The sequence below is a fragment of the Rattus norvegicus genome, chromosome 2 (assembly GCF_021556685.1).
Source record: "Rattus norvegicus strain SHRSP/BbbUtx chromosome 2, alternate assembly SHRSP_T2T, whole genome shotgun sequence".
Classification (NCBI taxonomy): domain Eukaryota; kingdom Metazoa; phylum Chordata; class Mammalia; order Rodentia; family Muridae; genus Rattus; species Rattus norvegicus.
Genome location: NC_141535.1, coordinates 92,515,880 through 92,541,619, shown reverse-complemented (window position 1 = coordinate 92,541,619; position 25,740 = coordinate 92,515,880). Strand labels below are relative to the sequence as shown.

The 25,740-nt window shown below is 38.5% G+C and overlaps 1 protein-coding gene across 4 annotated transcripts; it reads right to left on the bottom strand.

Annotated features, from left to right (window-relative positions):
- Positions 1-3,271: 3,271 nt before the first annotated feature.
- Positions 3,272-24,808, bottom strand: Snx16 (sorting nexin 16). Of its 4 annotated transcripts, NM_022289.3 has the most exon segments (8): positions 3,450-4,364; positions 5,456-5,575; positions 6,054-6,190; positions 11,605-11,674; positions 19,164-19,312; positions 20,285-20,371; positions 22,499-22,972; positions 24,611-24,799. In NM_022289.3, coding segments are annotated over 7 exon segments (1,035 nt in total). In that variant the 5' UTR covers positions 22,874-22,972; positions 24,611-24,799; the 3' UTR covers positions 3,450-4,267.
- Between the last annotated feature and the right edge of the window lie 932 nt (positions 24,809-25,740).

Sequence of the window (25,740 nt, the reverse complement as noted above, 5' to 3'; positions counted from 1 at the left end):
CTATACCTATTATCCTTAGGTTTGATTTTCTCATTGTGTCCTGGATTTCCTGGATGTTTTGTGATAGGAGCTTTTTGCGGTTTACATTTTGACTGTTGTATCAATGTTTTCTATGATATGATATGCCTTTGAGATTCTCTCTTCTATCTCTTGTATTCTATTGTTGATTCTTGTGTCTATGACTCATGAACTCTTTCCTAGGTTTTTCTATCTTCAGGATTGTCTTCCTTTGTGATTTCTTTAATGTTTCTATTTCCATTTTTAAATCCTGGATGGTTTTGTTCAATTCCTTTATCTGTTTGGTTGTGTTTTCCTGTAATTCTTTAAGGGATTTTTGTGTTTCCTCTTCAAGGGCTTCTACTTGTTTACCTGTGTCGTCCTGTATTTCTTTAAGGGAACTATTTATGTCTTTAAAGTTCTCTATCATTATCATGAGATGTGATTTTAAATCCAAATCTTGCTTTTCAGGTGTGTAGGGATATCCATTATTTGCTTTGGTGGGAGAACTAGGCTCTGATGATGCTAACTAGTCTTGGTTTCTGTTGCTTAGGTTCTGTACTTGTGTCTCTCCATCTGGTTGTCTCTGGTGTTAGCTTGTGTTGCTGTCTCTGACAGTGGCTTGACCTTCCTGTAAGCCTATGTGTCAGCACTCCTGAAGACTGGCTTTCTCCCAATAGGATTTGGGTACAGAGAACTGTGTGACTGGGTCAGCTCTGGGCACAGTCAGAAACCAGAAGGGTCCTATCCCCTAGTTCTTCTGGGTTCATATGTTCTGAGGGCTCCAGGCGGGTCGCTTAGAGCAGAAGAGTTGGTCTTACCTCTGTTCTCAGTCTGCTTCTGGAGACTGACTTCCAGCTTTGGGTGTAGGCAGAGACTGGAAGGATCTTCTTCCTGATTGCTCCCTGGTTCCTATGTCCAGAGAGCTCTAGGAGGGATCCCCTTGGGCCAGGATTGTAAGCAGAAGTGGTGTTCTCTCCCTGAGCTCTCAGGATTGTCCTCACTTCTGAGAGTCAGGCTCTCTTCCCCACGGGATTTGGGTACAGAGAGAGCTGTGGACGCCAGGTGCTGGCAGAAACCGGAAGGGTCCTTGGAAAGGCTTTTTTCCCTTTATAATCTACAATTAACTTTTCATATAGATTTTTCTCAATATAATGAACAAAACCTTCAGTTTGTAGTGGATTAACAAATGACCAGAGTCTGATATTTGTATCCTGCCCCATGTCCCAGTACCTATGAACATTATTTGCGTTCTAGAGAATGGGTTCATTTCAATCCAGAATAAGGGGCGGGCAGGTGATGCTGTGTAGAGCGTGCTTACCTTCTTACCAGACACATTCCCAAAGTTAACCTGTTGCTTCCCATTTGTTTCATTAGTCACAGTCAGGCCATGGGCTCTATGATCCAACTACTGGGAGCTGAGAAACACAGTAGTTTTCCCAATTTCGATCTGTGTCAAACATTAGGGGGTGCAAATAAATACACTTCCTTTTGGTTAAGCTCATTGATAGCAGCTGCTGTCTAAAGAAACACGGTGTATGAGAAGAACAACTAAATTCATGGAGGAACCTTCACTGCACTTTCTCAGAGGATTTTAGTACTGTGAGGTCGTACTTCCTTTTTGATTAAAAATACTTCAGCTACAAATCTTGTATTAAAGCTGTTAAGACTCAACTTATCCTCATGATCATCTATTACAAAGAATTCATTTTTCATGCTTACCTTGGCTGTTTTGCTTTTTGGTTTGTTTAGATAATGACATAGATCTTTGTAAATGACAAAAGCAAGTGACAGTTGATGTATGCACCATTTGAGACTGTGGTCAAAACACAGACCTAACTTTATATTGTTCTTTGGCCCAAAGCCCTATGATAGTCTTCTAATTGCCAGTATTCGATATGTGCAATCCAAACTCACTGATCTAACCTTAAGGGATATTTCTAAGGGAGAACAACTTACTTTTTTTTTTTTCAATCAGTAGCATGATTCTTAAGTTGAAGATGTAATATTATTCACAAGTATATTTTTGTTTCAACTAAATTAAAAACTTTTAGTGAATACTGGTTAATTAAAAGGGCATGCCACCTATTCACGAAGACCTTACAGAATACTAGCAATCATAAGTTCACTGCATTCCTGTGAAACACAGCTCTTAAATGGAATTTGACTTATCAAAGCCACAGGGGACAGGGAGGAAAGAGGAAAACAAAGGAAATAGTAGCCAGTATTTTAGTAATCTGTTGCTTTTGTAATGCTCCTCTTATAAATGGAAAATTCATTAAATACGGCTAATATTTGGGAGTAAAATGTATTATAAAAGTAAAGTATGTAGCCTTTAAGTGTAAATAACAGTTTATCTAATAAAGAGATTTTGTCAGTCACTTAGAACTTTAAATATAATCTGAGAGGCTGGATTTTAATTTATATATCTTTAAAGCAGCTATATAGTACTTTAAAATAATACATTTGGCAAAAATCATTGTGTTTATTATTGTCAACTGGTATTGAGTTTTTGTTGTTTGGTTTGTTTTTGTTTTTTAAGACAGGGTTTCTCTGTGTAAGAGACCTGGCTGTCCTAGAACTCTATCTGTAGACTAGGCTGGCCTAGAACTCTCAGAGATCCATCTGCCTCTGGCCCCTGAGTAGTGGGATTAAGGGTGTTTGCCACTATACCCAGCTGGTAATGAGTAGTTTATTTTTCTTTTCAAGCTTTTTGCAAAGCTTACAGTAACCTAGGATGAACTAACTTATTATGTTTCTATCTCTAACAATAAGTACACTTTTCATACACTTTGTGGGAAATGTTCTGGTGCAGAGCGTATCTGTGCACTCTGGTAAAAAGTATTCTCACTGTAAGATCAATGGTTAACACGAGTCACTGAATATAATGACTTATGTTGTAGACTGCTAAACAACCGCATCTCAAAATGTATCTTAAAACACCGATAACACTCTAGACTGCAAAGGAGAAATAAATTGTTATTCTACTTCTTTAGGAGGTTCTTTCAGATTTTAGAAAGCTTATGTAGTCTAATGCCAACTTGGACTTCAAGATGTTTCTATGATTATAACGTACACTAAGAGTAAACAAACAGCAGAAATAGAAACCATATGAGTTGACAGTATCAAGATGAGACAAGACATTTAACGCTGTACACAAGGCTGCAATAAGACAATGCTTCATAAAGCTGGGTCACAGATCCTGGTAGACTCTTAGTAAAAGCTCTACACCATCCTTCCAGCTAACTCTATTCACTAAAGAAACTCACTTAACTGAACTTGGCACAAATGAGTTTAATTATCATAAAGTGCATCAGTTGGCTAAATACATATAAACAAAATCAGCCATAGTACAGCATAACATCTTCACATACATACATAGAAATACATATGGAACACCAGGAGTCAAGCTACTTGGGAACTTTGCAGTATATACGGTTATTTTTTTTTTCTTTTTCTATAACTCACTTGCCTCAAAACTGTAATTTATTTTGAAAAGAATATGCCTTGATTAGCAAAAAGAGGTAGTGTTCTGAAAGAGGCAACCCCAGTGAATTTATGGGTAGAAAACTGAGTTGAAGATTATGCAGGAAAATATCCAAGTATAATATATTAATAAACCAGGACACTTACAGTAAGTATCTTGACATTAATTAATCATCATTTGAATCAAGGCTTTTTTATCGCTTTGCCTATCTAATTATAGCTTTTCAAAACACATTATCTTTGGTTCTAGAAAGTCATCTTCTTTTAAATAGTATTAACATTTCAAATAAGCAACTTTTATCTAGAGATGATAGACATTAACATTTCAAACTGGATTCTTATTTATCTTTCCTGTGGTGTTCACTGATTTAAATCTATATCATATCTGAGATAGAGAAATTACCCAGATTCTAACATGCAATTAATTTTCACCTAATATAAGTGGTGATTTAGGACAAGCAAGCACACACATATACACTAACACAGTAGTTTGGAGCAATATACAGGCAAGACACTGTAATAATTTATGTAAAGTTTTTAAGAACATGGGCTCTGATAACAATTCTAACTGTATATTTTTTTCAATGTAGTAAATACAACGCTGGATAAAAGATATCGAAAGCAGCAGTGAATACAGTTCCTATCCAATAACTAAAAAAACAAATTATGTAAACTTTATACACGTGCATTCTTGTTCTCTTCTGTTTCAGTCTTTGAGGGTGGCATTTGCCACTCTGCTGAAATCTGCTAAAATGATGAAATGGAGGGAGCAGTCACCAGTGTGTTAGTCATCTTCAGCATTATATGCCAACTGTGCGACTTCTATGTCTGCTATTGCACTTCCGGCTTCTCTAGAGTTGAAGTGTGGCTTATGATCAGCTCTGTAAAGGAAGAGGAGTATGCTAGTGAAGGGGACAGATACATGCTCTCATTTTACTGTTATCTTCTCATAGAAAGGCTACTTATACATTTAACACAATATAATCAGTAAATTCAACCAAAAATTCTTTGTGTGAATGTACATGTATGCGCATACTTGTGGTGACCAGAGGTCACCTTTAGGTGTCATTCCTCAGATGCTATCCACTTAAACATTCTATCTATCTATCTATCTATCTATCTATCTATCTATCTATCTATCTATCTATCTATCTATCTAGAGAGTGTATGTGTGTGTGTGTGTGTGTGTGTGTGTGTGTGTGTGTGTGTGTGTGCGCGCGCGCGCATGCATGACTTAAGGGAGTCAGTTCTCTCCTTCCCGAGTGGGACCAAGGAACTGGATGCTGGCTGTCATCCAGGAGGCCAACACAGTTACTCAGTGACCTATCAATGGCCTTCTCCTAATTTTCCAAGACAAAGTCTCTTACTGGCCTGGAGTTTGCTAATGGGGCAAGGTTGGCTGGTCAATTAAGTCTTGTCTTAGGGTCAAACTAGGATACTTTAGTTTGTCTGTTTCTTTTTTGATGAGCAGATTCATGATATAGCAACACAAAGTTCATAAATAGTACTCGTACAATTTAAATGATCAGGCTGTAGTAAACTAAACATTGTGATGTATTGAACTTGATACAAGCTAAAGACATCAGAGAGGGAAGAACCTCCATTGGGAAAATGCTTCCAAGATTGAGCTGGAGGCAAGCCTGTAAGGAAGGCATTTTCTTAATTAGTGACCATAGGGAAGTGTCTAGTCCATTGTATTGTGGATGATGCCGTCCATGGGTTGGTGATCCCAGGTTCTACAAAAAAGCAAGCTGAGCAAGCCAGAGGAATTAAATCAGTAGCTGCAACTCTCCATGGTCTCTGCCTCACATCAGCTCCTGTCTCTAGGCTCCTGCCTTGTATGAAATCCTGTCTTGACGACTCCCCTCAATGATGAACATGTAAGCCAAATAAACCCTTTCCTTTCCAAGTTGCTTTTGGTTATGCGTGTTTCACTATAGTCATAGTAACTCTAACTAAGACAATTATATACCTAGATTCTTCATCCAAGACATCCCGATTGACTTGAAGTACAGAGGACTGCACCCTTAGGATCTGTCCACCTTCTGCTCTCGACACATACAGTGATGCTCCCGGTTCTAAGGACAATGTTCTAAAGGGATGTTACAACAGAAAGTTATTTCCTCTGAGTAAGAATGGTGTGCCCTCACTGTCATGACAACATGGTGCATTCTTAGACCAGCTAAGTCTCTGCAGTCATGTGACTATTAACTGCTAAATGAGGCCGTTGATAGTGAAAATCATCAAATGTAATAATTTAGAGTCTTCCCCACATGCATTCAGTATGTGCTGACGGAAAGGCGGACTCCGGCTTTTGTAGTCAGAAGTTAGAAGAAGTCATGTGACACTAGTACATGAAGACACACATTTTAATCAGCTGGAGGCTTACTTTCCTGAGGTTTCTCAACCTTAAATGTTCAGGCTCCTACATTCAATATAAAGAAAGAGGTCAAGAGCCCAGGACTTTCAGAATCAGAAATTTCCTCAGTCACATTAAAATCTAAAGGGCACCGAGACCAGAGTGTGAAGAGTCGGACTAGCCGGCCTGAAATACAAGTGTCATGACCCACCTGATTCTGGTCTCTAACGCATCTATGTGAAGTTGCTTTTCCCCAAGCAGTTTCTTCAGGGATTCCACCTCTTTTTGCTTCTCAAGTAGTTCTCTCTGTAAATGGTAGTTAGTCTCTTCTAAAGTCTCACAGAAAGCCTTTACAAGGAATAGGAAGGCAAAGAAAAAAATTATGCATCGAAGCAGTACCTCTCTCAAAAACATTACTGAAGAGTCAGAACACAGACATCAAAGTTGTATGTGTCAGTCCAGACAATTTGTTCTTCACACTTATGTTTTTAGATTACTAATATTTTGGCACAGTTCACACATAAGGTGTACCTGTAAGTTCTCTTCCTTGAGAATAACTATAGTGGCAAACACTGAAAATGGATATATAATTACAGATAAAGTAAGAAAATATCATTTAAGAACATGAAGAATAGATAATAGTAGATAATCTGAATAAACTACAACCATTATTAAACACAATAGAGTTGGTTATTTAAACTCTGATAAACTAAAGGAATTACTATTCAAATTAGTCTTATAGGTAAGTTCTATGAAGAATGAAGTAACAAAAGCTATTTACAGTATTCAAGTAGCTCTGGAGAACAGAAAAAGAGGAACTATTCCTGAGCTTAGGAAACTAGAATAATCTTGACACTAGAGATAGGAAGGAAAACAATATAGTCGGTAATTTGACCCCAAATCATTATCATCTAAAGTCAGCAATTAAAAATGAAAATTTCTCTTATAAACAATTCCTTATGATTTGAAAATCTATGAATTTGTGCTTTTGTAAATAAAACAATCAAGCACATGGAAACATAGGCCCTACAATCTAGCAAATGTTCTTAACCACAAAAGGAGACATTAAGAAAACTACCAATAGCTTACAGAAAACATCTAGCATGATACAGGATTTCTTTAAGGCAGGGAAGAAGGGCAAAGTATGCCCACTGTGAGGGTTTCAACTTATCTTCAAGAATATTGACAAACACAATAGTACAGGAAAACACCATGTATATTAGGGAACAGAGGAAAAACTGGATATTAGTATTGTAAGATTAAAATTAGCAATACAGCCAATTCAAAAGGACCTACAAAGGTACAGTAGGTATGTGAAATAAATATACAAAATTCAACAATTCAATTGTAAAAATTTAGATTATAAAACAATTGTCAACAGAATGATTAAATATAAATCCTGTCTTGAAAGTTTAAAGAGAAAAAGAAATAAAATCTTACATGAAAATAGTCTCAACTAATATGCAATCGGATTTTCATCTTTTATAAATTTTTTATGAAAGAATAGACAATTCTGAAAATCAAAACCAAAACCAAACCAACCTGAACATGGAAGAGGACCTTTGCAATGCTAACCTTAAGCTTCTAAAGCTACTATAATTAACTGTACAGAACTGGCAGAAGGAGAGACTAACTGGAACAGAGCTGACTGTTACACACAGGCAAGGCAAATGAGTATAGTTAACTCATGGAAACTATAAATGTTAGCTCAGGAAGGAAAGTGAACACTTTAACAAGCGGTATTGGGATGAGTGTCACCCATAGAGAAAAAGGCCAAGTCAATTTACTCTATTGATGTGAAAAACAAGTTTTACTATGAAAAATGATTTAAAGATTACATTTATATCCTAGAAACTATGATGAAGGATGGTAATGGGGCAATTACAGAAGTGGCCTATGTAGCTGTTAGTATAGAAAATCCACTTGGTAACCAGGAGTTAAAACTAGCCTAGAAGAAGAGTAGTAATACTATAAAGAGAGTAACGATGGGAACACATCATTGATAAGGTGGGTCGACTGACAGCAAATTTTGGGAGTAACTCTCCAATGCGGTGCAGCTGGAGAGTAAATAGATAATAATAAAAACATTTCTACTATCCAAATATGCTTTCTATAAATCTTAGGGTTTCTTCCAGAATTAAAAATCATCTCCACAAGGGAGTGTTACCCTATGGACTAGGCTTTCAGAATAATTATTAGAAAAATATGCTGATAGAATGATTTAGCTATTACTGAGACCTCAACCAATCCAAAACCACTTTGAACAACTGGTACTGTTAAGTTATGATGAATGTGATAGATGTACTCTTCTTTCATGATCAGCAGCAACTTCTAGAAAATGTCTCACAACCCAAAGGCATCCTTTACTTGCCTTTCTGGTTTCCTCAAACTTGGGAACAAGAAAAATTAAGTTCTCAAGCTGAAGAGTAGCACAAGGTTGTAATTTATGTGGGGAAAGTCTAAAGATTTAGGTTTTAGCTATTTGTAGTCATAACAGTTCCTTAAATATTTTTGAATCCACAATACATTTCTTTGATTGTTGAGACTGACTGGCCTATCACTGCTCCACCCAATGGTGCTGGGATTACCAGTATGTGCTACGGTACCTGGCTTTTATTACGCATTTCCAATCATTATCTATTTATTGCTACTATGCCCCAACCTCATTTCTTCCACTGATTTATTTCCAGAGGTATAACTCTGACTTTCCCCAAGTGGGCAGTCCAGGTTAATAGACCCACCTAGTCTTAGTTTCCTTCTAGGTATAGACACTTGGAGGGGTAGAAATGTCTCCCTTTAACAGGATGCAGGTTGAAAATGTAGGTACAAATTTTACTGGATTAAGGTCCCTTATCTTTTAGAGTAATTTCAACTTGTACTGAAAAGACGTTGCTAATTGTCATTTTAGATATTCTCTTACATACAAGGCTGCTGGAGGAATCTGCAAGCCAATGTTGTAAGCCACTTGTTGTTTTGAAATAAAAGAGCCATTGGAGAATTTCTAAATAAATATTTATTTTCAAATACAGTTATAAAACTCTACATTTGTTTTACAGAAATATTCTAGGAGCTATGTTGCACATTGCTTGTTCAATGTATAGACCTAATATCACTTTGATGATTTATTTAAACTAGTTATTTCAGTCAATCTAGCAATGAACTGATTAGCATCCCCTCGCCAAAGAATTATCCAGTCCCTAATGCAATAGTGTGGAGTTTCAGAAATCTTAACTCAAACGAACTCCCACTTTTTCCCAACTAGCCAGTACATATTTTGAATTAAAGATATTTAAAAGATTTTTTTTTTGTAAAAGGAAAAATGTAAAGTGTTTAAGAATTCTTTTGCAGTTAGGAAGAATACTCTATTTGAAAAGAATGGAAATCATGAGCTGTATGAGTTGAAAAAGTAATAATGCCAACTGTTGCATAATATTATATATCCACCCAAACTAGAACTTGTCAAACACATTGCAGGTCGAAATAAAAAATGAGATAAAGCTCAGTGACTACATATACTGTGGAGACAAATCGCACAGTTATTAAATGAGAAGACCATAACAACAGTCTACAGAGGAGAAACTAGATCAAGGGTTGTGAAATGCATCTGAAGTGTCTAGCATTCAATAAAACAGAAGGATATACAATATATATAATATATATTTAATATTTCACATATCTGAAAAACAACAGTTATTAGACACTATCTCTAAGTGACCTCAAATAATAATATGTAGAATAATGAGTTCTGAAGCAGCTTGTTTGTGTGTTAGGTATATTAAAAAATTAAAAAATTTAAAGATATATTTATTTTCCAGTAAATTGAGAATCTTAATAATAAGAAAGAATGACAAATAGAAGCAAATGAAAATTCTGGAGTTAAAAAACTTCAAAGACTAAAATACAAATGAGTAAGAGACACTCAGTAGAGGACCTGATAGGACAGAACTGTGAATTCCTGAACTCAAAAGACAAACCTATAGACAACTCAATCTTGTAAACAAAGAAAATAATCAACTGAGTAAACTGACTGGAGAAAAGCCAACACTTCAAGTTACGCAGCAAACTGAAAACTACAAGGAGACCCAGGGGGAAGGGAGGAGGGGACTGCAAAGAACTGGAGATCATGGCCATCACGCCTCCAGCCACCAGGCCCAGGAAGCATGCATGTGATAAACACAGGGGCCACATGTTGATGTATCCCAATCAGATTATTAAAAGTCCAAGACAGAGATCTTCCAAACAGAGCAGAAGTATCCATCATATACACAGAAAGGACAATAAAATGAAAGGCTGACTTTTCTCTAGATTGATAGTGAAAGCAAGAAATGACCCATTCAAGGGGCTGGACAAAAAACAATCGGGGCGGGGGCGGGCGAGGAAGTTCTGTAATGTCACATATTTGTGACGGCATAGAGAAACAGAAAACTCCTAAGTGACCAGTGGGAAACCACTCATGTAAAACAGTCCATTAGTTTAGAAAAAATTATGACTTTCTTTAAAAAGTTAAACATCAGGGTGCCTTACAAGAAACTAATTACTTTCCCAGTAATTATTTTAACTCAAGAGAAAGGAAAGCATGCATGCAATGGGATAAAACTGCAAACAGTGTAAGTATCAGTCGGCTGGGGCCGGGGAAAGGCAATCTGGTGCATGCACTGACAGATGATAGAAGACTGAGAAGCAACAATGGAAGCAATACAGTGGGACAGCCCGTAAACATGCTAGGTGAAGGAAAGCAGAAAAGATCAGCTATGTAAACTCTGTCATGCACATCATATACACAAAAGATTATGTACATTGTAGTATGTGAATTATATGTATAACCATGTCCCACATTATTGCATGACCATATATATATATATATATATATATATATATATATATATATATAAAACAGAAAATGCGTATTTATAGGGAAGAAAGTGGATTATGGGCTGTCTTGGACTAGGAGTGCAGACTGTAAAATGTTTTTAGGAAGTTTTTTGAGGAAATGTAATTATTCTAAAACTAGATTGTGATGATACCACAGCTGTATAAATACTAACAATTACTAAGTTGCATATTTACAATGAGATAACAAAATAACAAGTGAATAAGTTCTTGAAGGTTTTATTTCAATAAAGCTGTTTTTAAAAAAGCTACAGCATTTACTCTGACACAAAGAAGTGCTACAGTTAAACTGTAGCCTACCAATTAAATCTGTTTCATTTAAATGCCATTAAACATTTGGGGGTAAACGTGCATAAAATCCTAGCTGATCTATTATTACCAAATCTGTTTTGTGAATCTAGCCTATTGCTTCAAGAAATGGGCCCCTTTAATGTGTCAATTATTGTAATTTGAGTACCATCAAACATGGGCTGAATTGCTAACAAGACAACCCGTCTACCTCTGAAAATCAGCTTAATTTGAATGTTAACAGTAGGTTCCTCACTTGCATACCTTAGAAAAGGAATGCTCATCATAAAATCAGTGCCAAATGAAGTAATTTTTATTAATTTTTGAAGCAATAAAAATAAGTTGAAAGGATTTAATTTTAGATTTTTATTCATTACATGCTACATAGAATTTTTATCTGTTCACTAAACTAGGTCCATGTTTTTCAATGAAAGAAACCTTTGATTCAAATATTAAAAGCTGTCTGTATAAAATCACTGTAGTTTGAACTGATAATTTGCTGTTTGCCAATCCATCCAAGAAACAATATAGTAATTGTACTGTATTATTTATTTTTTTCACGTGACATATAATACAGCACTTACCCTGCTTTCTTCTAGGCTATCAAATGGACCTGGTGGATCATCCAGACAAAGAAATTCTCTCACTGCAAGGCTTTTCAAAGGCAAAAAAATTAGCTGGCATACAAATAAATTTACAAAAGACAGCAGAACACAAAAGACACATTGAAGCTACAGTGTGTGAGGCAAGCGATTTTGTAGGAAGTATAAAAATGAACAATTTGTTTGTGTCTTTACATATGTAGCCACATGCAAATACCAAACTATAAAAGATAAAAGGTTTTACTCAAGCTATTGGATCTTATGAATGTACATAAAAACCCCAAGTTTCCTGTTACATGCAAACCATATCACAACCAACACATCAGACTAATGGTAAGGACTGCTGTCCTGAGCAGCAAACCTCACTCTTGACTTTCAAAGAGGCAAGAGTGCCGACAGCTGCATGGGAGTCACCTTGCTATGAAGGAAAGCAATTCTTAATTTATATTCTCTTTCTAAGGTCTAAGGAGCCTTTACTCTGAAATACCTTAAAGACTGCCCTTGCTATGTTTATACTTCATATGCACATGCCCGAGGTATTAAGAGAAGAACCTGTGACCATCTCTCTATAGCAAACATCTTATATAATGAAACATTCCTATGGACATACTTTGCATCGTCATAATAGGCTAAGACAGCGAACCGTCAAACTCCTCACAATAAACACACTCTCCCCTTCCAAACAGCAATTGCAGGCCTGAGAGAGAACTTGACGTATATGTGCAATTTCTTATTTGTAAAAGGCAAGAATATGATTAACTGACACACTAAATAAAGGACATGCCGCGTTGTGTTGAAAAGAGAATAGGGTTTTCGGGTCATATTGGGCCAGAGAGGTTTATAATGAGAAAGCTGTGTAATCATGAAGAGGTAAGTTGGATATTCAGTGAGATCTCTTTAAGAGAAAAATAGGAATATAAAAAGTAGTATTAGGAAAATAAAAGTCCAAAGACAGAACAAAGAAGCTGATGGTAAGCAGACTCTAGACTGTCCAATGTTTCCAATAGGGAAAAAGGACACATGGAAGATCTTCACTGTGATGCAGCTGAATCAATCTTCTATTACGCTTTTTGTCCCTTTTAAGCATCAGACAACAACAGGTGATGCACTGTTTCTGTTTTGAACAGAAACCACCTTGTGAATGAATAAGTTATTTCTTTTACTAAGTGGTAATTTGTCTCCCTAAAACTTCTACTTATGAGTCTTTGTTCGGCTCTTTGAACCAATCATGGTAACCCTAAATCTTCTACATGACACCACCAAACATTGAGGATGGTCCTCATTTCCTCCAGTGCTTCATTTTCTAGAAGCACCAGCAATGCAATAACACTTGTACACTGAGTCACACTGCTCTCTCTCACAGCTGCTCCAAAAGGCAAGGTACTGGGGGCTGGAGAGATGGCTCAGTGGTTAAAAGCACTGACTGTTCTTCGAGAGGTCAGAGTTCAATTCCCTGAAACTACATGGTGGCAAATTACCATCTGTAATGGGATCCAATGCCGTCTTCTGGTAAGTCTGAAGACAGCTGCAGTGTACTCACATACATAAAATAAATAAATAAATCTTTTTAAAAAATGTTATCAAAGTCCACACAGAAAAATGACCTTTACAGTCATAGTGCAAGTGGTAGAGACAGACCCTAAATCTGTTTCCTGAGAATAAATCTGTGCTACTTTCTTCTGAAAATGATTTTATCTTAGGTATTAAGTTAAATACTTCCTTGCAGGCCATTACTCTCTGAACACATTCAATTTGTATTACCACTCTCAAGTTCTGGCCTTGAGAATACTGCAATAGCTTAACAGTACAAAGGAGACCAGGATTACCAGTGATGTAGGAATTGTACCCTACCTACCAATTCTTTCCATGAAGTAGCACAGTTAGATAAAAGTGAAGTGATGCCTCTGAGGTAGCGGGAAGTGTGGTACAGGGAGCTTAGGTAGATTCGGATCACCTGCACCTACCTGGACACCTTTAGCCCACTAGAACCTGTACTAGTCAGTTTGGTCCTTTGTGACCCATAGTTCAAAATCCCATCTATAGCTCCTCTAGCAAGAGGGAGTAGAGCTCAGGTCTCAGAGCTGGCATAGAGCAATTTTCTACAGTAGTGCTACCTTTCTTTATGACATTCTAGCAACCTATCTCTTTGTGTTTAGAGCTGTGTTTCATGCTGACTGGTAACCTGACTCTTAATGCTTCATGGTTCAGCATACTTATTATTACCCACAAATGCTTCTCGTTAGCTCCCCTCACCCCACTTCCCCCCGTTTCCCTTCTAGTCTGGGGTAATGTCTGAAAGCTTTCTCCCCACAGGACTTCTTCAGGTTTAACTGGTAGATTAAAGAGTTCAAAAGGAGAAAAACATTGGAAGTAGGATGTGAAATAATTGTGAAGACTCAGAACAGTAGATATTGCTATGGTGCATAAGGATGAAATGATGTCAGTGTAGGAGAGAGCATTAGACAGCTGTGTTTTAACTGAGACTGTGCAAATAGCTGAACTGCACTTTGACAAATCAAATTTCATGCTGTTCCCAGCATATGACCTGTAGGCTTGACTTCTGTAGTTTGATTAGAAAATTCTCTTTCATCTGACAAATCCTTCTTAACTGTCTCAAAGATGGGCCAAATATCATTATTTTTGTAGAGCTCAAATGCCGTCTGACATTTCTTCCACTAACAGATGTATTTCTTTCCATTATCACTTTTGGGGGCACATCTTTTCACTTAGATTTAATTCAGGACTAGCACCTAACTTATCTTTGTGTAGTCACACTTCCACACAATAAGCTCTATGTAAATATTTGTTGAAGAAGTAATATGTCTGTCTAATAAACCCTATTAGTATGAAAATAGTCCATTTAATTTGTTTTTGCTTTGTGTTTTATAAATAGACCTGAACACAATACTCTCAATACTTTTAAACTAGGGGTTCTTAATTTCTTTTCATCTTTTCTCCATGCTGGCCTGTCCCATTTGGAGCAATCCTAACAGTATTAAGAGCCGTCGGCCATCTGTAAGGCACACAGGCTAGCAGAACAGTAGATGTGCAGAGTGTACAAGAAAGAAAAGCTAGAGTAGTTTAATACATCAACAATTATCTGGATGTACAAAGATACAGTACAGTTTATCTTCAATTATTTCTGATGGTTTTGGTATTTTGATGTGTCTGAGTGTTTTGCCTGTGTGTGTATCTGTGCACTACACACACAGAGGAGGAGAAAGCGCACACACACACACACACACACATCTCTCCTATATGCCAGGCTGGTCTAGAAATTGAGGTCCTCCTGCCTCATTCCCTGAGTGCTGGGAGTGTACAGCACACACTCTATGTTTCTCTGTAGTAATCTATAAGTGACACTCAAGTGCAGAAATTTTGTCTGTTCTTTTCTACCTTCGTGGAAACTCTGTTCCCTGTGCAACAAAAGGAAATGAAAAGACTCTTCTCTCTATATCTTTGAATAGTGAATTCTCTTCTTCCCTCTACTGTGTGACTTGAGAGGGAGGCATCCATGGACATCTTGTTCAGAGTACACTAGGAACAGAACCAATAAGAGCAGTTGCTGCTGTGAGTAACTCAGCCTCTGTTCTATTTAGTTCATAGAAGAAAGTCATGAAAGGTGGAGAGACAACGCAAAACAAAGCAGGGTAGTACTATGGCAATTCTGGAGTCTGGACATAGCTCTTTTGCAGCCTCAGACTTACAACCCATGTTCTAGTTCCTCCTTTCTATCATACATTTTCCTATTCCCAATCTCAACCTTACTTTCTAGCCATACAACTGCGACAATTCCTACAGATTCAAATTCCAGTATTGCTCCTCCCGTCCAGTACCTCTACTTTAATAATCTATGTCACTCAGCAGTTGCCCAACTTTTCTATATTACGTGACTAAGCAGTTACGGGGCTAACATTAATGACAGATGAATAATTCTTCTCTTTACCTTCTCATACTAACTATTTAAGGAACCTCTTTCACTGTAAGATCAATGTTAAATATCATGCAGGAAAAATAATGTATACATTATCACAAACAAAGAAAAGTTTTTTATTTTCATCCTAATGCAACTTAAGTGGGTTTCCTAGATGTCTGATGATGAACTTGGTCAGAAACTTTCATTTCCTGAAAGGCACATTTATAGATTGAGGAAAGTTCAGTGTGCTGTCTCAGGAACCCTTTAACACTGTTTTTAGATTCACTTTGTGTGTGTGTGTGTGTGTGTGTGTGTGTGTGTGTGTGTGTGTGTGTGTGTGTGTATGTATGTATGTATGTATGTATGTTATTGTAAGTGCCCTGTCTGTATGAATGTAAGTACACTAGGTACACACCACCTGTGCTGGGAGGTCAGAAGATGGTCTTATGTGCCTGGAAGTGGAGTAATAGATGCTCGTAAAAACCGCCAGAGGAACTGAACTCAGATCCTCTGCAAGAGGAACAAGTGCTCTTCACCACTGAGCCAACTCTCCAGTTTTAGGAATTCTGAATGTCTCTAACGAAGTAAACTTCTTTCTTATCTTTCTTATTTACTTATTTTGTTTTGTTGTTGTGAGACAGGCTCTCTCTACATAGCTCTGGCTGTCCTAGAACTCACTATATGGATCAGTCTGGCCTTGCCCTCACAGAGATAGATCGACTTGCCTTTTCCTTAAGTACTGGGACTAAAGGCAAGCTCCACCATGCCTGGTTTAAGTCTACTCTTTTTATTTGCAGTTCTGGTCAAAGCCACAGCCCTGTGCATGTAAGATACATGTCCTCTATTAACCCCTTTTCCCTTTTTTCCTGATAAATTGATTTAATCGATTTAACTTCATCTATTTTATTTTTTAACATGGCCTTTCAATATAGCGCATGCTTAACTCAAACGTACAAAATCTCCCGCCTTTACTTCCCAAGCTGGCATTCCAGGCTCCTGTACTATACACCTGCTGCAATTCCTAACACTGAATGACTGAAACCTATTACCAGTAATTTTAAAAAGTTACACTTTGCTAGTTAAAAATAAAATTATAAAAACGGTTACTTAACGTGGACCCTGGAGTATAATTTAGCACATTTTGAGTATGAAGACTTATTGAATATGGGGCAAGAGAACAAAGAAAGGATGTATGGATCTCATAGTTTTTTAATAATATAAGATAAACTGTAAAGGCCTTTTATGATTTATGCACACTATTTTTTGTTAGTGGTTTTCCTGAAATGTAAATTTATCTCTTTACAGTCTCATTTGCACAAACCCCTTTTTAATGGAGTGCCAACAGTCCTGTCATTCATTCATTCACTCATTCATTCGTTCATTCAAGAGACACTAAGAACTAACTGAGTCAGCACGGTGAGACGCTTGGGATGCACTGCCCAATGAATGAAATAACCACATAACTAGATCTTAAAATCTGGTGAAAAAGTCAAAACCAATTAATAAAAGCATAATGTGCAAATCAAAATGTGATGAAAGTACCAACCAGCCTTTCTTAACTAGGATTCTCAGGAGAACTAAACTATGTGGTGATGACTTAAGTCTTATCTTCTCAAAAAACTGGTAGAAAGCTAGTATCATCCTGCCTAGAAGTACAGAAGTTCATTACGTACCACAAGTATCTTAAAGCACTAGGAGACAACTTACAAACCAGCGAAGGCTATGAGAAAGCAGAGACCTGGTTTTCGAAATGGAGAGGCAACATGCTAGTCAAAAAGGCCAGTGACCTAATGAAGTGAAGCCTATGCTGACTGAAACTTTTGGGATGTGCAGGAGTTAGTGGAGTAGCAGTCCGAAATGCTGCCTTTGCAGAAAACAATTTACCTGAAGAGCAAGAAGCATGTTGGTGTTAGACAAAGAGGAGATGGATATGACAGATACACACAGAATGGGTGAGTGGAGGAATAACAAATCCATTGCTGGAAAGATAGGCAAGGTGGCTGGGACCAGAATGACCTAATCAAACTGCACTGCATAAAGAACAGAGGCTGCAGCGAGCTACAGACATATGAGTGAAGGAGGAGACGAGGATAAGAGGAAAGACTACAGCAATTAAGGCAAGACCTGCTTGCACTGGGGTGAAGATGGTAGTGACAGAGGAAAAGTAGACAAGTCTGGATGGATCCTAAGGGAAGGGATTAAAGCATGTGTGGAAGACGACTTGCAGGTCTGCACAGACAATGATGCTGGGAAGGGGACAGACGCCTGAAGCCTATTCTTCTGAGGCAGCACACACTGAGGAGCAAGATGCTCACATGGAGTATGCAGGTCTCATTGAGGGTGAAGGTGCTATGCATAAAGATGGAATGAAAGGAAGGGAGAGACAGCTTTCTTAGATATTTCCATCATTATTTGAAAAACTGCACACAGCCATGCTGTGGATTTGGTTTATTGCTTGCATTATATTATTTGGAAATTGCAAAAGAATCCCACATGTAAGATGCAGAGGGTTCCTGCCCTCAACTGGTTTTGATTGGTGAATAAAGATGTCAGCGGCCAATGGCTAGCTAGGCAGGGAGAAAGTGGCGGGACTTTAGGATTCAAGGGCAAGGGGGCCAAAGAAGCAGCAGAACCCCCATGCTGGGGGAGCAGATGGATCAGGCCTGAGACGTGCAGGACAGAGACAGCCAACATGTGAGAGCTGGGGGTCATGGCTGTAGGGCCGTAGGCTGGGCCAGCCAGCATACATATACATAGGATTTAGTACGTAATAATTCAGGAGTATTGGCAGGGAGAGTGTGTTAGCTACGTGGAGGTTTGGGAGTGGCCCCACCATTAAGCTGCTTAGGGAATTATTAAATATAAGGATATGTGTGTGTGTGTGTGTGTGTGTGTGTGTGTGTGTGTGTGTGTGTATGTGTGTGTGTGTGTGTGTGTGTGTGTATGTGTGTGTCTTGTGTGTCTTTTAAGTTTCTAGAACACTGGCACAGGTAGAAAGAACTCACTGCTGCCGCCAGGGGGTTAGAGCCGCCGGCTACTACGACACAGCAGCAGACACGTACTATATGTTCCTGCTCACTGTCAATGCTCTCTGTAGTTTTTTAAAAGTTCTCATTTTTCTAATAACATAAATCCTTCAAGCAATATATTTCATTAAGAGATTTTCTTATATTCAGAAGTCAAAAAGTAAAATCTTTTTATACTATTCAATGTTTCCAGAAAAGTTATTTTACTACATTAATTAATCTAAATTCCTAATTTTTATATTACTTAGAAGAGATATAAAAAATTATTTTTACATTAACCAAAAATTGAATATTATGTGGGCCATTTTGTCTAAATGAATACTAACATGCTTGATACTAAAATCCAGTGTACAGCTAGATAGTTTGAGGACATTGTACGCTGATATTTTTCTCTTCATATTTAAAATTTTTATAAAAATTAAATGCTAAATAAAATTCTCAACTGAAAGAGAGCAAGAAAATTCCATGGGTTTGAGAGAGGTAATTACATCCCCACCCTCCAATATATGCTGATATAAAGTTGGTCCTAAGTTTATTCTTTAGTTTTAAACTTGTTTTTGAAATCCTTTTTCTAATTCTTATTTCAGTGTGTTACATACCAGTTAGCGATGTCTTTGTGAGCTACTAAGTTTTGAAGAAACGCTTGTAGTCCTAATTGTCTGTCTTCTAGAAAGTCTGCATTGTAATTATCTTTAAACCAGCGTTTTGGAGGAAGTGCTAATCGAAAGCCTGGAAACATCTCTTTTAACTGAGAAAAAAAAAAAAAGAGGGAGAGAGAGATAATGTTTAGCTCAGTTACATGAATGGAATACTGTTCTATACCATGGACTGTTTGAAATTATTCACTAAACAAGTGACTGTGATAATGGAACCAGCTGAGCCATCCTCTGTTGTTCCTTGCTATCTCCCAGAGCTGGGTATGCAGGCTTTCCAGTTGCTCCACATCATGCCTGCACCTGGTCTTTCCCACCTTCTCATGCTAGGCATCTCGGTGGAGTAACGAGTAGGACTCACTGCAGCTATAGTTTTCATTTCCAATTTCAAAAATACTGTTAAATATTACCTAACCAGCTTTTTGTATCTTCTCTGGTTAATTATGTATTCAATTTTTGACTAGCCCATTTAAGTAGTTAGGCTGCAACTTTAAAGATGGAGCAACCACATACAAGAATGGACCCTGGTTCTAACAATGATCTCTGGCTAACAGACATCAATCAAACAAGTGCCTTGCCCTACAACATTCAGAAACCAAACTCTGACCAAAACTTGAATGAGCTGGGAAGCTGATTCTTCCCCAGAGACACCAGATAAGAGTGTAGCGCGACCAAAAGCTTGACTGTGAGCTTGTCTGGTCCTGAAGAGCACCCACACCCCAGTCCCAACCACTATTAACCAGAGTTTTAACAGTGTAGGCAGCAATAGAACTAATATCAACATTACAGACTTTTGTTCACATTCCTTTTATTGTAGGTGATGCTATACAGATTTCCTCAAACTTTTGAGGTTATATAATCATATATGAAATAGATTGGATCAATTTTTCATAAATATGCAGCTAACTGTGCAGATGAGACGAATGATTACTATAGTAAAATGAACTATATGATCTTCCTATGAGCCTACAAAGACTTGATAACTTACAGGAAGCTACACACAGTGAAGATGCAGGGAACAGACACATAACTGGCAACTGAGGGCAGCTCGGGGTCTGACTACTTACTTTGTCATTAAGCCTGGAGAAGTCAGTGTATCTTCTGAAAACTACCCAGCTTTCTTCTGGACTTTTCTTTACTAGGATTTTATATACCTAGAAAGAGAGAAAGGAAGAGAGATAGGCAAAGGATGTTGAGAGAAGGGAGAAGGAGAAGGGGGGTGGGCAGAAAAAGGAAGAAATCAAACATTTGTAGAAAACTACTTGATATATCAAGCAATCTTTATGCAAGAAATACAAAATCATTTAGAGAATCAAATGTATGGATATGACAGCAAAATAATTTTTTAAAGTATGACCAAGACAAACCACCACAGCATATGTGTGGAGGTCAGAGAGCAACACTGAGGAACTATTCACTGGTTCTACCACTTGGGCCTCGGGGATGAACTAAGGTCACGAGGCTTGGCAGCAAGCATTTTTACTCACTGAGCCAACACCAGCTCAGATCTATGTCATAGCAGCACCAACTTGGAGCTTAAGCTTCAACATAGGAATCTAGGCAGACACAAGCATTCATGCCCTAGCATACTGTTAATGAGAATGCTTTCTTTCATACGATGGGTAAGTGAGTGTAAAGACATGCCATCAAGTTTTAACTGGTAAAATGTCTCTTCCCATCTCAACAGTATGGTAACTACATCCTATATAATAGATTGTGTTTTTCAAAAATTATGTCAACAGTTTTTCTTGGAGGGCCTCTCCTCCAGGCATCTGTTAATGGCACGAAGCAGTAAATAAACATAAAAACTTTAGTTCAAGAAAATGCAAAACCAAACTCTTTGATTTAATGTGACTTTAGCAAGGTTAATGATAAACACATACAAGGCAACGTGCATAAGCACATATTATTAAAGTATTTAAACAAAGCTGGGAATGGTGACCCATGCCAAAGCCCAACACTTAGGAGGCAGAGCCAGGCAGATCTTTATGAGTTCAAGGCTAGCTTGATCAAAACAGTGAATTCCAGGAACAGCCAGGAAGGACTACATAGAGAAACCCTTTCTTCAAATACCAAAAAACAAACAATCAAAAAAACCCAAACCAACCAAACAAAAAACCCAATAAAAACAAAAACAAAATAAAACCAAACCCCTAAATATTAAAGCTGGATGGATTTGAAAATAATTAGGTAAGAAGTGGAAAACAAGTAAATGCAGACCTCTTCCACGAATATCAAATGGCTATACCAGACAGAAATCTGACCACAAGGCTGCTGCATGGACAACATAGGACGTGATCAGGAGGAATCTGAGACAAATATCGATGGGTTCATCAGACACTTGAGGACAGTAATGTGAAGATGATTAGTTGGTTTACGGACGTCACAAATCTCAGTGCATAAGGAAAACAGCGCAGGTTATCCTGAGAAGCAACAGTATTGAGTATCAACATCTGTCAACGTGGAGCACAGAAGATTCACCTTCATGATACGTCATAGGAAACACTGGAAAGGAAGGCTTTTAGTTATTTGAGTGCCTGATTGAGTGATTTCACAGAAAAATAGAAATAGATGTGTCTCTCATCGCAGCGCAGACCTAGGAAGCACTTCTGGATGGTCTGCAGATATAAATGTTAAAGTTTATAACAAAACAACTCTTAGACAAAAACATGGGCAACATCTTTACAGCATTATAGGAGGCAAAGACTGTAGAGAAGTGCAGCCAGACCCAGGTCCAGAACACAGAAAATGGCAAAATGGAGAATGTGCGAGAGAATATCCAAATAGCCACAAAGGTTTGAGTGTTTAATGTAACAGTCATTAAGAAAACTCACATTGTGTATAAAGTAGAAAACATACAGTAAGAAGGTAGGAAAGAAGGAAGGAAAAAGGCAACACATGAGGGAGGTATGGAAGTGAGTGGAAATCCTACACTGCAATGGTTCCCCACAGAGCACGGCTCACCAAGCTGGGCTATGGAACTAACAACTTTACTCCTAAGTAGACTGTAAATGGAAATGTGTCCATGTACTTCCCACACGACTGGTACAAAATGATCACTGTAGCACTGTCAGAAAGAACCTCAAAAAACAAGTACTGCCAACAATAAAAATGAGCTACCTAAATTTATTCAAGATTAAGGGTGACTTTCATAAATAGGATACCAAAACAAAAGTGGATCCCAAAGGCTCTGAAGTACAGGCTATCCTTAATCAGCACACATAAGCGCACCAGTAAACCAACCTTTTGCTTGTTACTGCTGTGCAGAAGCCAATACTTACAGTAAATTTGGCCCGCTCTTCCATAACTTCATAACCCAGAATTGTAGGTGTTGAGGGTCTATCTTCCCAATTCAGTGCATCAGGGTGCTGTTCTTCAGTGTCTCTTGGTCTAGCAGAATATTCAATGGACGAATCTGTACCTGTAAATTTAGTTCTAATGAGAGGACTGCCGCAGACTGATGATGCACTGTCCATCTGATCCTGGACATTCGTGTGCTTACAAGTGCCCACACTTGAGTCTTCTAGCTGGCCTTTGGAAGAGTTTGAGCTTGTTGACACACTGCCAAAGGAAGAGCTCCTCTGATTTCTATTGTTTGTAAAGCTGGAAGCAGAGTTTCCGATTGGCATCGGAACTGGGACATAAGGGGTTGCCATCTTCTTTGGTCTTGGCAACAAACTTGTATACCTTTAAGTCCAAATACTTAAAGAACAACCAAGATGCAGTTCATTGTTTTCTTCTCAGGAATTCACTATCTAAAAACAAGAAGGACATATTGAAGGATTACTCTTCAATCCAGAACTCAATCCAAAAGAAAACAAAGTGCTTCTCTTAATTTGTGACACTCAAATACTTATGAAGACATATATCTAACACCATCCTTTAATCTGATTTATCTCTGTGAACTCTTTTTAACATGGTAAAGAGAACAAACTTATTTTACCTCTCTTTTCTTGACCCTCATGGTATACATCATCTTTTTTTTTGTCTACTTTCCTTCAGGTTTTGCAATATTCATTTTAAATGGACTCAGTCCCAACATACATACAAACCTATTTCCTGTCCACTCCCACCCCTAAAAAAAAGAAAAAGAAAAAAGAAGAGAAGTTTTGTCGTTCTGGTACTACTATACAAAACACAGGAACATAAGAAGAAAAAAGAGTCATTCATTTTACCTTTTTTTTACAATTACTGAAACTCCCAAGGATTTACACAGGCTAATCACAGTCAGTCAGAAGTTTAGATTATTATTAAGGAATGCCCTTTTATTTTGATTGAGGCTTACAAATACTATGCATGTATTCTAAACCTTTCCTTAAAAAATATTAATCTTTAGACAAGGCCTCACTACCTTACCTAGTTGCTGCCTGTGAACTTGCTAAGCAGCCCAGGTAGGCTTGAACTTTTGATCTTGCTGAACCCTCCAGAGATGCTGGCATACACACCTGCACTACCAAGCCAACAACAACTATTTTGAAAGTAACATTTTTTAAAACTTAGAATCAAATATATTTCAAAAGTAAACTTGATCAAGTTAATGAAAAAAAAGTGTGGGGGGAATATCGGGTTTACGGTCAATGAAATTAAATGATTAAATGTTTTACTTTAGCGTCTCTATTATTAATTCTCAATAACCTAAGGTCTAAATGATGGATATACTTTATGTCAGAATAATTTTGTAGAAGAAGTAATAATTTACCATTACTTCCTTAATAAGTAATAAACTCAAATTTTACGTACTGACCAGGAGAAATGACAGGTCTATTTATATACAGCAACAGGGGATCAGTCTAACTTTATTTACTCTTAGCAAGCTGTCTCCTCAGGACGTGGGAAGACGCTGAAACAGGGTGTGTGACCGCACGCGGCCAGTACAACCTTCCTTTTGGTCGAACATTCAAGAAACCTGAGCTGCAGATTCACCCCTTGGGTTCTTCCTGACTCCCTCGCCCCTCCCCTAAAGAATAACTGAGCAGCAGGACTCTCTTAGTTCCCAGCGCTGGCCTCTGACATCTGCCACCTGAGGCCCCGGGCTGCCAAGGGCGGCCTGGGTGTGCGCCCCGGGACTCCCACCCGCGGGAGCTGCCGGCCAAGCCTGCGGAGGGCGTGTCGCGTTCTTCGGGGGCGCCTGACGTCTGTCCCCAGGAGGATGCTCCCGCGCTACCTGTGAGATGGGTGACAGCATGGTGGTGGAACGCAGGCCCAGGGGACCAGGCAGGGAGATGTGGTCGGCGCGGGCCGCGACCCCTCAGGCCGGGCTCGGGCGCCTCCAGTCCTCCCGGGCAACCGCAGGTCAGGCGTGGCCAGGGGTGCGGCGGGGTCCGGGTTCCCTTCGCGTCCCCGCAACCTCTCGCGCGCCCGCCGTCTAGGCGGCAGGTGGCCCCGCGTCCTACCTTGGTGCGCTCCGCGACCCCGCGCTGCCGAGTGGAGGAAGGCGGCTCCTCTTCGACTACGGCTGGTCCCGTCCTGCCCGGACACTCGGACTTCTCACGTGACCCTCCGCTGGAGACGAGCCACTCTGTGCCTTGGCACAGCCACCCAGGCAGGTTCCCGCGTACCTGAGGGAAGGGACGGCCTGAAGTGGGAGGGGGGGTATGCCGCTCCAGGAAGTGACGTCACACCACGGCGCCGCCCCCGGAGGCTTACACTAGAATTGTTGGTCCCTGTCTCCGCAGTGGCCCGAACAAATCTAAGTCCGTCACAGGGAATCGACAGTTATCTTCTCCCACAGACTTTATTACTAAAAATGAGTTTCTGAGAAATGTGTCTACAATATCTAGTTTGCCAAGTAGGTGACGAGAAGACTTCAATTCCCAGGAAGCACTTTGTGTAACATAGGCTCAGGCTCGAGCTTTGCATCATGGGACTTGTAGTTATCATTGGTTTGAGGCTCAAGAAGGTTAGTCATTTCCCATAATTAGCCTCACTTTGATGGATTGAAAACTGATTTGAATAGGCAGAATACTATTTTATAGAATATTTGTCCCTGTTATCTAGGACTATGGTAAAGACTCCTGAATTTCTCAGTAATTTATCCCAAGTGAAAACAGTATTAGGCTGCTTAGATTTGCTCATTTGAAAACTTATGTTTCAGCAACACTATTATTTAATGGTTATGTATCAAAGTTTACAGAAACATTTATCAGTACAATTTGGCAGTCTGATTTAAAGATCATTCTATGATTTCTAAGGCTTTTAAGCAATACCAAGAAGAGGAAAATTGAGAGTGGTGATTCCAAAACGATTAAATAGTTTTTGACATAGGTTTAGCTTTTATTGGAGAAATAAGTATGGGTGAGACAGAAGACAGAAAGGTAGTAATTCAATGAGTAATATCATTGAATAAAGGGAAGAAAAAAGTGAAGTCAAGAAAGTTGAACCTTGGAATATTTTCCTTAATATGGATAGGGCTAGAGGGGCCAAGGAAAGAAAACGTTCAAGGAATAAGGGTGTCCAGGGACCTTAATTTGGAGAAAGATGACGATCTTGTAAAGGATGTTGGAATTGTTCAAGAGTAATCTTT